Source organism: Oryzias melastigma, linkage group LG18 (assembly GCF_002922805.2).
Source record: "Oryzias melastigma strain HK-1 linkage group LG18, ASM292280v2, whole genome shotgun sequence".
Lineage (NCBI taxonomy): Eukaryota > Metazoa > Chordata > Actinopteri > Beloniformes > Adrianichthyidae > Oryzias > Oryzias melastigma.
In genome coordinates, this window is record NC_050529.1 from 11582723 (window position 1) to 11595511 (window position 12789).

A 12789-nucleotide genomic window follows, 5' to 3' on the forward strand; every position below is an offset into this window, starting at 1 on the left:
CATCATCGGAAGTTTCTCCGTTTGTTTCACGTTCTGTAAATCTGTTTGTATTCAATAAAGTTTAAAAAAGCATTACCTCCTGGCCCTATATCCCAGAATGCAATGCGTGCTCCACCCGTATTGCATTCTGAACTATTTGATATGTATTGTTTTTGTTTTTTATTGATTTAAAGGAGATATGATAAATAATGAATGACAAACTTAGCCCAAAAAAATCATATTTTAAGATGAAAACGTAAAATTGAATTTAAAAGAAAAAAAGATGCAATATTGACAAATAAAATATGACATTTGAGAAAGGAAAAAAACAAAGTTGTTTTTTTTGTTTGTTTTTATTTTTTAGGAAAAGTTGAAGGTTTTCCTCTTAAAACATCTTTATGACACGTCTTTTCACAGAACTATGTTCCTGGCCACCGAGTATCAGGCCCGCTTCCTCCCGCCAAGCCTCGAAGGATGTGCCTCATTTAAGTAAGTTGAATTCTGCTTTTTTTTTAATTCTGTCTTCAGTTTTGTCTCTTTTTATCCACTTTATGCTTTGTAGAATAACAAGCTAACCTCTAAACCTTTCCCTCATCTGTTTCAGATCGTTTTGTTTCTTCAAAGACAACAAAACGGAACCCCAGGTCCAAAATGCTGCCCAGCTGCAGACTCCACCAAAACAACCCTCTGCACCACAGCGGGAGACCAACAACAACAACAAGACTGACTACACAACCACTTACACAGGCAAGAAAATGAGACACTCTTTTTCTCATAATCAATGGTTTTTAATTCGATTTTGCCATAAATTTGTAAATTTTTCAGGTGACTATCGAGCTAGAAAGGGAGACAGGTGTTGTCTACAGAAGCATGAAGGGAACTTAAAAGTTTCCTCTGGACTTGTTCCTTTGGATATCAAGAAGTCTAAGCAGAAGGCCGTACTGTTACCAAAAGACGAGGGACACTCTGAAAAGGTCACCGGCTACAGGCTGGATTTTTCCACCACTGCAGATCAGCCTCAGGACAGCTGGTTTGCGGCCTGGACCGGCAGCGGTCATTTCCTTCCAGATGAAGTCCGAGAGTCTGTGAAGGCTCTGACCATGAAGCTCCACTCCCAGTTCCAAGAGGCTAATCCAGCAGCAGAGCGCAAACACCAGTCACCGAAGGCAAGCGAGGAAAAAGGCGCCATGTCTGTGCGATTTGCAGAGAAAGGCAAGACGGCGATCCAGGCGCCGCGGGAGGACACCCGGAAAACTGCGCCACAGCCCGCCCCTGCTATCCAGACAAACAAGGAGGTTTCAGGGGGGAAACTTCAATCGGCCAAAAACCAGAGCTGTAACAACCAGCCTCCTCGAGACAGGAAAAGGGTCTCCGTCTTGAAATGCTCCATCAGCCTGCATCAGTCGTTTGCAGAGTGAAGCGTTTCCTGGACTGTTCTGATTAAAACAAACTGACCTGATATGTGCAAACCTTTTTTTTTTCATGAAACATCAAACTCATAGAAAAAAAAGTGTTTTTAACAACTACTTGAGGTATTATATTAGGAGAATTAAGCCCAAAATTGCATTTCTGAGTGTTTTACAAGCCAGAAGCTCCCTGCTCTGAGCTGTCAGCTATGAGGTGGGGAAAGGGGGCGGGGTTGCTCTGCATCACCCACAATTCGGAGGTGAATTTCTAATGAAATCCTGCTGCTCTGTAGAAACTATGTCCTAGAAAACTTATTGATTTTGGCTAAAAACGGTAAAATCATAATCAAAAGACCAGTGGGAACGCTTTGAAAGCGGATCAAAGAATAACCGGAGTGTGTCTGAATTTAAAACAAACACTGATCATGAAATTCTGGCTTTTTATTAGAAAAAAAAACAATAGTTCATGTACATGTAGTATCTATACAGGACTGCTGTAAACACACATTAACCTGGTAAAGAAAGCTCTTAAAGCAGCTTCATTAGCAGTACATGGCATTTTTGGAACTCTAGTGCCAAAACAACAAATAAAAAAGGACAGAAACTACTTAAAACCATTCAAGTCCTCCTCTAGGAAGGGAAACATCCTGTGCAGCCGTCAGTCCTCCTCGAAGCGGATGTGTTTGTTTTCCTCCTTAGCTCTTGCCATCATGATTTTTTCGGCTTTAGAAATGAGCTGAAGGGAGATCAGAAATAAGATTAGATGAGTTCTTTAAAAGCTTAAGCAAAAGATAGTTTCTATTTGATAATCACCTCCACCCAGTGGCAGAAATTTAATTTTTGATCCACCAATATAAATATCTGCAGGCCAAATTATGACATTGTATACAATGATGTTAAACACAAAGAGAAAGTCACGTTTTAAAGTTTTAAAGCATGTTTTCTAAGTCACTCCTTCAGTTTTCGCCATCATGCCATTGACAATAGAAGCAATGATCTTATGAGGGGAAGAGCTCTGTAATGTTACGAAGAAGCGGCTAATAAAGTTTCATTCAAATTGGATTCTTGTCACATTATTTAGAAAATACATTTTATAAATCCTATTAATTAGTTTTTTAATTTGAAAAAATAATTTCAATTAAGTATTTATATAAAATAAAAAAATAAACACATAAAAATAATTTTAAATATCCTATGCATGAAAAAATGACCATAAAGAGGCTAATAAACGTACAAATTTAGCTCATTTACTCGCTCCCTATAACTTTTACTCAACAAACCAAAAATAAAAAATAAAATATGTGCAATTGACAACAAGCGAGTATTAATTTCAGACCCTAGATGCACCACGACATGCGACTGTATTTCACCTTTTCTGTGCCCCTCCTCTTCTCTCTGGGGCGATTCAGCTTCACCTGCCGGTCCACGAGGATCTTCTGCCAATACCGCTGCTCATGATCTCCTTTAGCAGAAAGAAGAGAGCAAACCTGAGCTAAAAAGAAAAAAGATCAAGTTCAAAAACCTACCGACTGGAGGAGTCCTCTCACACCTGCTAGAATCTCAAGTTTCCAGCTGTGCTCCTTCTGCAGCTCTGCTCTGGCATCACACACCGCTTTGGCGCCCTCCGGTGTGCAAAAGCGGATATAACACTCTGAATCTCCATCCAGGAGGTCAACGTACGCCACTTTGGATACTTGGCAGAGAGTCTCCTGCACACAACAATGACATCTTTTACAACCAAAACACTTCTCCCACAGAGAAGAAAAGCTGCGTTTTGATTAAATTTTGGTGACAAACTGCAACTTCAAATAATAAAAAGAAGCCATAAAAGGGTTCAGCACTTTGAGGATCTTCCTTGCTGGTAGAGGTTTGCTGTCTGTAATCTTCATGATGACGCCGCTGACAAACTGAGGACTCTGGTTGTTTTCTTTTTTGGTTTTAACTGAAGGTAAAGAAAATAAAATAATATTACATTTTAATAGAAATACACTTTGAGAAAATTTTGTTTGGACATAAAATATTATTAGGCACATGCAACAAGATGTTAGAAACGGAACTTTGAACGATTTGCATAAATAAATACTCAAAAATATTTTTCTATGCATATCCTCTATATCCAGTCCATATCCAAATGTCAGAGAAAACTCAAGACTGAAATGACAAAAGTGTGACTTATTTCGAAAAAACAGTCAGACCAAACCCCCCCCTGACTCACAAAACGCACGGAAGGAGAAGTAAAGGGCATCTAAAATCATGAGACGTCATTCACGAGTCATGTGTCACTCACCGCTCCTGTCTTCAGTGCTTCCCTGCTCTTTGCTATCAATCTTATTGATGCACCTCTTCAAGGACGACATGCTGCTCTTCTGCAGAGCCAGATACTCCTGCTTCAGCTGGAGCCACTCTTTCCTTAATAAAAGGAGTACATAAAATAAGATCAAACTGGGACTGTGATCATAGCTAATCGTCAAAACATGAGTTGCTGCTAACTTCAATAAAACTCGTAGTGGAATGACTTCTTCTCCGATTTTCAGTTTTTCTTTGTGTTTCTTTTTCCGCTTCCTCTTGGCCTTCACGGCGGAATCGTCGCCGTTCTCGTTTCCCTTCTCCACATCTCCCTCTGCATCGCCTTCAGTGGCTAAATCTACGAGAAGCGGAAAATTACACCATGAAGTCAGCAGCTCCTCACCCACGTCTGTTAGGCAACTCAGAGTCACACGGACGTGTGTCAAAAGACAAGAGAATTAAAAAGTTGGTCACCGCTCTTTTCTTTCTCTTTCTCTTCGGATTCGCTGTGGCTGGTTTTTCTAATCTTTGATGGTACTTCACTCTCAGATCCCTCCGCAGTCTGAGAGCGGCGCCGCTTCTTCTCGGACACTTTAGTCTGCTCTTTCTCCGTGCTCTGGAGTTTTTTATCAGACTCTTTAGCTGCCGAGTGTTTCCTCTTTGGCTGAGGGGCTTCGGTCTCCATCTCCTTAACTTCTCCTGCAGACATCCGGGCTGTGGAAGCATCTTTCTTCTTTTTCTTCTTACGCTTTTTCTTCTCCTCTTCTTCACCTGCAGTATGTCAACCATTGAAACAGAAAGTAGCAGTCAATCAGAAGCAGGTTTTTAACCAATAAGTTCAAACTTATTGAGTTTTTCAAAACAATAGAAGGTCTTAACTTTGGCAGTAAAACCGTGTCTACTTCTCAAACTCAAATAAATTGAATTCAACTTTATTTATCTCACAGTGGAGAAAGTCACTTCAGCTCAAAAGAAAAACACTTTTACTGTATATGAGAACTGGACTGAGTGGCTCCACCCCTTTGGGATTTCAAACAGGAAGTACCCACTGGCTCCAAAAAAGCCAAAATCCCATAGACTTCTATTGAGAAATAAACAGCTATTACTCAGTCGTTCTATTTGTCACAATAACCATTCTTGCTTTAATTTCTTTTATTTAAATGTTCTTATTAATTCTATTTTTTTCTTTTTTTTCTGTAGTTCAAGCCATGAACAGACCAATCAGATAGAGTAGTCCAACATTTACAACATTTGATGGATTCTCCAAAGCCCGCTATTAAGTAGTAGGGGATGTGGAGTTGGTTGCCATAGAAACGATGACTCAAACCAACTGAGATCATCTAGCTCAAACATGGCACTGTTTATATCCTAAAAAATGCCAACTAAATTAATTTCAGTTCATTGCAGCCAAGAAGAAAGAAATTTTCTATGTGTGACATCACACTCCCTCAGTCCAGTTCTTGTATACAGGCACTGGTCTCAACCAATTCCTCATCACTAGAAACTTGAAAAGTAGAATCCATTAAATTATTTTTCCCCAAGTTAAAATTTAAAACACCTTTTTAGGGCCGTTCAGAATCTATGAAACAACCACACAGGAAAAGGGTTTAAACACTTTCTAGACCACTTAGAAGAGAATGATTTTGTCTTTGAAAAGGCTTGACTACTCATGCTTCTTATGAGCTGATATAAAAAAAAATCCATCCACATTAGCTGACCTGCTAACCAGCCAAGTTCCTACTTTTAATGCAAATTGTAAGCAGCTGGAAAACAAAACTTAGGCTTACCCCATTTAAAACAGAGTTCTACTGCAAATGCTTTTAAAAACAAAGAACGGAAGATGGTTTCTGCTTTCATTCATTTGTTTTTGTTCCTTAAAAAAAAAAAACAATGTTGGCTGATTTAATAGGAAAAAGGTATAGGAAAGTACCAGCAAAGCCAAACTGATAAACACCTTCTTACTGCTATATACTGAGGCTGAATGAGCTGTAATGTAGGAAAGAGCTCTCTTACCGGTGATAGGAATTGGCTTCCTATGTAGAGTCTTGGGAAAAATCCCTGGCTTCCTGGGAGCATCCTCAGGAGGGTTGTTCAGCATCTTTAATCAGAGATCGAATGTAAGTTTAGGTGACAGTGTTTTATTTAAAAGTAAAACAGACATGAATACAAAAGTTCACCTCAATTGCTTTCTGCGCTTGTTCTTCGTTCTCAAATTCCACAAAGGCAAACCCCTTGGAGTCGCCCGTCGACTTGTATCTGGGTATGCTAACATACAACACATTCCCACATTTGGAGAACACTCTCTCTATCCAGCTGTGGGACACATCCTTGGGTAGAAGTTCCTTAGAAAAATGTTGAAAACCTATGAGTAAATATTTGTTAAAAAACGTTTTCAGCTGAGGCAACAACAGTAGTTTTACCACGTAGACGGTGCAGCTGTCGCTGTTGACGGGGGAGTCTCCAAGCGGATGTTGACGCCTGACTTTGTTTCCTTCAAGGTTAACCTAACAGGCAAAAGAAAAACAAAACCCAACTCATTAGTGAATGAATTCATATTAAATCAGAACTAACTTTTTTTGGAACTATAATCAAAACCACGTCCCTAACTCCCCCCCTCTGGTCATAACTGGATGTGGGAATTTTATGGAGGAAAAAAAACATATTTTTCAAAATGGCATCTTTTCTGATGTTTTACCTCCATAGCAACAATTTTATTTTTTTGTTACCTGTGGGTGATGAACGGGTCTGTGTGATTTTTAGAAGAATCGGCCCAAGAACATTTTTGATTTTCCTTAGCAACAGAGATTTTCTGTCAATTGTGTCCACATTCCTGATATATTTATATGTCATATCATTTCATTCAGCTTGAGGCAGGGATTCATGTACTAAAATTTCACAAAAGTGTGGTAAATGTGCAAGCTCGCCAAGTTCACTACGTTCAAATCTAAAAACTTTAACAGAAACATTTTTTCCCTAAGCAGCTTCCCTATGATGCTCGAAGAGTTACAAGGCGATAGATTGCAATCCTTAGGAGGAGTTTGACATTTGCAAGTACTAAAGGGGATTTTTTTTTTTTTTTTTTTGGGCGGAGGAGAAATTATGGGTTGGGGCCTCTTTCTGAGGTCAAAGGCAAACAAAAGTTTGGTTTTGGTTGCAGATTTAACCTTATGGCGTGTGTGTGAAATTTCATTTATATCGCTTAAACAAAAGTTTTCTTTTCCCATATTGTGCAAAAATGTGAAAATTGTCAGATTTGTTACAAAATAGTCACCAAGCCATAGTTCCTGTGGCCATCCCATAATTTCATATTGTCCTTTGGATATCCCTGGATATTGGATATTATGATTGTGATTTGGTTCATTTTTGTTGTTAGGATTTATGATTGGCTTTTTAAATGTTGTTTTTTTTAATGAGCTCCAGTTTTGTGCTTCTTAAAAATTACTTTAATATGATTGTTTAACTGTTCATGCAAACTAATGACTTTTTTCCCTTTTCATTACTTTTCTTTTTTGTCTCTGTATTAATTATATTATTAAGTTGGGTCTTTTTATGGATTTGGATTCTGATGTCTGCTTTGATTGACGTCTTTGATCTAGTTTTGTATTTTTGGGAGGTTATAGTTGCCATATAGTTTTAGATTTTAACTGACTACATACTCTGTGACTTTGAATATGTTATTAAAGGGAAAAGAAAAGTTTCTGTAGGATGCAGCATTGCATACAAATAACAATATTTACCTCCACTACAGTAGAATTTTTCAGTGCCCTGGCAATCAGCTTTGGGTCCGTTGTCAGCTTCTTCATTCGGTTGAAGCTCGTCAACACAGATATGTCAACATCTGAAAGGCAATTCACATGGAGGTTAGAGATCACAGTCTCTGAAAAATCGATTTAGGTCTTGGCGGCTCCTTACATCCATCGTCAGACTCGTCTATGATTTTTTTCAGGAAACGGTCCTTGTGAAGGTTGGCATCTCCAAACCAGAACTCCACCTGCTTCTTCACGTCTCCCAGCAGCTGTTTGACCCGGTACCTCTTCTTCTTCTCCGTCTCTTTCAGCTTGTCGCTGGCTGCAGCAGCAGCAGCAGCACCTTCCTCTTTGTCTGTGTTAGTCATCCTAAGACATAAGAGTCCCTATGCAAACCAAAACCTTGTTTAAAAAGAATATAAAAAAATAACAGGCATAAAAAAAGAGACTACTTTTGCTAGTGTATTGTTTATTTGCTACATTAGAATCTTGGGTTTAAATACACCCAATGTATGTTGTTAACCATGTAAACACACAATACATAAACTCCTTCAAATATAATCGGCAGAAAATATAATTAAAAGGAGAAAATAATAGAATAACGACAAAAACAATTATCTAAATGACTTCAAAGCCAATTCTACTGCTGTTGTAGTTCGCAGCATTTCAAAACTTTGTTGTTGGGAATAGTTTTACCAGCGAGCCAAGTTCCGCTTAGCTGTCAATTAAATTATTTTTAAAATGTAGTTAATATTGCCAGCTTACCTGTATAAAGATATTATAAGCCACACATTAATACTAAAATAACAAAAATACAAACACTGCGGCTAATGGACAAACATCAGATTACTTCGAATGGAGATGTCGCTCGATGATGACGTCACAAATGACCGCCAGGGGAAAAAATCAACTTCCGGTAAGTTCCATACTGCACCGATTTTTATTAGAAAACTACACTTTTTGAGAAAAAAAAGAAATACACATCAATAGTTGTTTTTATTTTATTGAAATTGACACAAACTAGCCTTAAAAATTTGTCATGAAAGCATTTTCTTCAAATTGTAAACACTTAAAATGAGTGGTTTAAAAACAAAAATACAGGTAAACATGTTGTTTCTCTACGAAGTACAAATAGCCAATCAGCTAGTATGTCTATATGTGACAAATATAGCCCGTTTAATATGTGGACAGCCAAAGCGGTAAAAAAAAAAAAAAGTAAAGAAATAAAAGTAATGATAATAGCATCCATAAATAAATGCAATCAAATAAAAAAAGGATTTCAGTACATATACACAAGATATCTGACATATTCCATATTTTTCCATCTGAGATTGTCCATCTTCAATTCAAGTACAGTTTTCCTGAAAACGCATGGCCGGTTAGCTCAGTTGGTTAGAGCGTGGTGCTAATAACGCCAAGGTCGCGGGTTCGATCCCCGTACGGGCCACTTCGCTTTTTGAATCTCACATAATTTCTTCATTTCCTTTTTCTATTAGTATATCATTGTTTTGGATTTTGGCGAAGTTATGTTTACCTTTAGTTTACTCAGCAACTTTTACTATATGATTAAACAAGACAGTAAGATATTTCACAATTCAGCATCCCCATTATTTCAGGTGTAACCATTTCTTTTTACTTTATTCAAACAGTAAACAAAAAATATAATCATATGTAAGATATAAAACATCCCATCTGCACATGCTCGAAGGTCTTTCCCATCAGGTGAAAAGGCTGTCAAACTTTTTGAGTTTCTTGCACATGTCGTCCTCAGTGCAGCATTCCATCCTGCTCTTGATGAGTTCTGACAGTTTCCTGTAGAAAGCCTTTGCCCACTGAGCTTCTAAGCACTGCGCTGATATGTTGCAAACTTTGTGGAGCACCGTCACTAACTTCTCATTACTGCTGACCTCACACCGCCTAAAGACCCACTCTCCCCAAGAATCCCACATGTCGTCATCCGTGAAATTTACTTTAATGCTTTCTTGAGTATGCACAGACTCCGGATTTGTGTCATACAAATCATTCCATATGGCTCTGGAGGGAAATGATACAAAAAAGGGATTAGAAAAACACAAATTCATAACATATTCACTGCATTTGTGATGTGAAAATCCAAAACACTCACACAACTATTTTTAGAGGGTCTGGAGTCAAGTTTTTGAGTGACAACAGACCTTTGTGGGTCACTCTGTTTCCTTCGATCCTGTGTAAACATAATTTAACATGGTAATAAACAATTTAGACCGGGCATGTCAGAAGTCCAGCCTGTGGGCAAAATATGGCCTGCCTTCAAGTATCCACTATCCTGCAAGCTCCTTTAATAGCAATAATATGCTACCCCTAGCATTTTATAAAACTATTTTTTATGTAACAATCTGTTGTAAACTTGTAGCAACACTATTGCACGATCCTTCAGTGACACGTTCTATCTAATTTCTAAAATGTCAATTGTAAAAAAAAAAAAATAGAAAAGCGAGGGTTACTGCTTCCAGGACAAGAGGAAAATGGTATATATTTTCAGTGAAATACAAAAAAACTGCCTAATATACCAAGAAACTGTGGCTGTATTCAAGAGGGACTATTAGATGAAACGCACTAACTACGACTAATTTATTTAAATAAATTACAATTATTTTGGTAGAAAATGTATTTAGATGTATTTGTTTTCTATGTGAAGAAATAAACAATTTTTTTATTTGCATTTAATGTCATTTAAAAAGTTCAAAAAACCTCAACCTGAATGGTTGTGCCTCAAACATATTCACCTCTCAAAATCTGGCCCAAATTGCAAAAAGTTTGGACACCAATGGCTTAGATCTTATCCACAGCTTCAAATATGTCAAAAACAGTTTCTTACCACAGCTCTTTAAGGGTTTTCTTCATTTGTATGGCGCTACAAAGCTCCTGGAGTTCTTCATCGCCAATGTTCGACCATCCAAGCCTTGATAAGGAATGGAAAGCATGACCCATTATCGGAGAGACAGCAGCTTAACCCTTTAATACAAGAGATGTTGCCGGCAACACCTAAATAACAGGCTCATTGACCAACCAAAGCTCTTTGACCGTAGCTAAAGCTCCAGTGTTAAAGGGTTAAAGGTGAGAAGATCTTCCGTATTTTGGACGCTTTCAAATCTTACCCAAGGTAGGTGATTGTGTCTGAAACTCTCAGGACATCTGCAATGACCTGAACTGCACCCATATCAAGGTTGTTTTCGCCAAGCCTTGAAGAAAAATTTGTGTAGTGAGCATGAGTTCCACTTGATAGGCTCCTTTGATGAAAAAACTATAATTTACCTGGGACTCACCAAAGGCTCTCACATCTAACCAGGAGCGGTTGAATATCTCTCAGTGTGTCACAGCTGACTCCAGTTCCTGTAAGATCCAGCTCAGATATTTGGCCCTTTGTTAGGTTGAGGAAGTACTTCAAGGCGTTGTAATCCGTATGAGAAAGCGTCTCATCGCTGACATTTATTTGTAGTTTCACTGGCCGCACTGCCAGGGCTATCGAAGGGTCTTGTTGCTCAAAAAGGCAGTGCAAAGAATTAAGAATGTGGGCCCCGTTTTCACAAGACTTTGTGAGATCTGAGACGATTTTGTAGCGGTAGGCTTCAGCTTTTTCTTTGCAGCAGCGCAACCCAACTTGCCTCAGCAGAACAGCCGCATTTCGGTTGGACAAGATTCCCGACAGGAAGCGATTGAACAGATCCAAGTGGCCGTTTGCCACCTCTCCGAGACTGCTCAGAGATTCGTCGGGTAAAGGCTGATCAGTCACTGCACAGTAAAGCGCAGCAAAAAACTCTTGAATAGTGAGGTGGGCGAAGGAGAATACCTCCTCGGTGTAGCCGGGCTCTTGTGCAACCATCTTGTCCAGGAAGGTGCTTAGAAAACCGCAACCCTCTAGAGCTGCGATTTCTTGGTCGCTGCTGTAGAACAGGGTTTGGTGCTCCATCAGCTTTTGATAAGCAAGTTTACCCAACTTCAGAACAGTGTCGGACAACTGCTGGGTGCTTCCTTGGTGGTCCGTTTGAGCTCCCCTTTTTGTGTGAGAATGAAGCATAGCCACAAGATAATGGACATAGATATCTGTCATTGTCTTCGGGCTTTCTCCGGAAAGATCTTTGCTCTGTTTGAGGATGCAGCAAACAATGCAGCAAAAGGCAGGTATGTAGCACAGCGTCAGCATAAGCTCATTGGCTAATACAGCTGCAAACATGCTGCTAGCTAGTGCAGGATCTTGAAAGTATCGTGAGAAGAAATCATGAACTTCTGTCAAAGAGAAACCATCGATGAGAACAAATCGGTCAATGCAGCCCACTGGGATGTGGTTGGTAGCAGCAGGCCGACTTGTGAGCAAGACGGAAGCCCTCGGCAGCAGTTCACCAAGCAACAAACTCCCCAAAATATCCGTTAGTGCTGCTTCTTCATCCGGTTCTGTCACAAACACGTCAGCGTCGCAGCTCCTGTAGTGTCGGAACTCATCAAAACCATCCAAGATGATCAGCAGTTTGTCATCGCAGGTGAGGATTGTGTCCAGTTCTTTAGCGAGGTGCTTGTTCTTGCGTAGAACCAAATCTCTGAAGTTGGTGGGTTTCTCAACAAGGTTCAAGTCTCGAAAGCTCATATGAATAATGAAGTCAAACGCCAGATAGTCCTCACTCCCCCCAAAGTTGAAGAGGATTTTCTGCACCAGCATGGTTTTCCCAATCCCAGCAACCCCCGTCACTAGAACTTTCTTGACAGGACGCGCTCCGTTTGCTCTCGAGAACAGCTCCGAAGGCGCAATTGTCCTCTGCGATATCAACCTCTGCTTCAAACACAACCGCTTCTGTCCAAAAGTGAGGACCTCGTGCTTTTTGACCTCCAACGCCTGGTGTCCGTCAACGAGCAGGAGGTTAACGTAGTGTTCCGGGAAAAGGATTTTCTCGCCATGTCGGCTGTTGTGAAAGAGCATGCTCTCACTCCTGCGCTTTAAAACGTCTTTGTGCTTTTGGCAGACTTTGTTGTACTCTGCAAAACAAATTTTATTTTTTTTACATTAAAAAGACCCACCTCATGTTTTTTAGATGTTTTTAACATGTTCTTGTGGCATTTTTCTGAGGATGGAGGACAAAAATAAAGAAAACTAAGCTAAAAATTGCATTTCTAAGTATTTCTTTATTCAAATCAGACAAAAAAAGCAACTTGAAAAAAAGCCTATTTGTGACATAGAAACTAGACGTAGTGGGACTTCATTTATTTTGATAAAAAAAAAAAAATTTTTTTAAAGTTTTTGAACAAAACAAGTATTTTTTTAACTAAACTCGCCTTTTCAGTTGTAATATAACAGGATAAGTTATTTTCGAACCAATGAAAGCGATAAATCTTCTACCACA

General features: G+C 39.1%; 2 protein-coding genes and 1 non-coding gene across 4 annotated transcripts in view; 2 read left to right on the forward strand and 1 right to left on the reverse strand.

Annotated features, from left to right (window-relative positions):
- Window positions 1–1438, forward strand: part of LOC112156151 — a 2698-nt gene extending 1260 nt beyond the window's left edge. The window contains exons 2-4 of the mRNA XM_024288341.1: window positions 397–468; window positions 584–726; window positions 805–1438. Of these exons, the coding sequence (XP_024144109.1) occupies window positions 397–468; window positions 584–726; window positions 805–1397 (808 nt within the window). The 3' untranslated portion in view covers window positions 1398–1438. The remainder of the gene's footprint in view (window positions 1–396; window positions 469–583; window positions 727–804) is intronic.
- Window positions 1439–1811: 373 nt separating this feature from the next.
- On the reverse strand, window positions 1812–8329 carry larp7 (La ribonucleoprotein 7, transcriptional regulator). 2 transcript variants are annotated; one of them, XM_024288339.2, is made up of 13 exons: window positions 8183–8329; window positions 7584–7803; window positions 7409–7509; window positions 6092–6175; window positions 5849–6013; window positions 5685–5769; window positions 4146–4442; window positions 3876–4029; window positions 3673–3794; window positions 3227–3327; window positions 2935–3094; window positions 2756–2847; window positions 1812–2121 (listed from the first exon to the last, which is right to left on the reverse strand). In XM_024288339.2, exons 2-13 carry the CDS (start codon window positions 7783–7785, stop codon window positions 2044–2046), a joined length of 1641 nt encoding a protein of 546 aa, XP_024144107.1. In that variant the 5' UTR covers window positions 7786–7803; window positions 8183–8329; the 3' UTR covers window positions 1812–2043. The 2 variants fall into 2 exon arrangements, with proteins under 2 accessions (XP_024144107.1, XP_024144108.1); XM_024288340.2 differs by having other exon boundaries at window positions 7584–7819; window positions 8183–8327.
- Window positions 8330–8790: 461 nt separating this feature from the next.
- Window positions 8791–8864, forward strand: trnai-aau. The gene has a single exon. It is a non-coding gene; the product is annotated as a tRNA-Ile (tRNA).
- Window positions 8865–12789: the final 3925 nt, after the last annotated feature.

Bases quoted from the DNA above. Each gene is read 5' to 3' on its own strand.
- larp7 (XM_024288339.2), bottom strand. From the start codon at position 7,785: ATGACTAACACAGACAAAGAGGAAGGTGCTGCTGCTGCTGCTGCAGCC. The intron at 6,176-7,408 runs GTAAATATTGTT...TTTGCCTGTTAG, and splicing joins AAAATTCTACTGTAGTGGAG to GTTAACCTTGAAGGAAACAA. The intron at 3,795-3,875 runs GTTAGCAGCAAC...CCTTTTATTAAG, and splicing joins CCACTACGAGTTTTATTGAA to GAAAGAGTGGCTCCAGCTGA.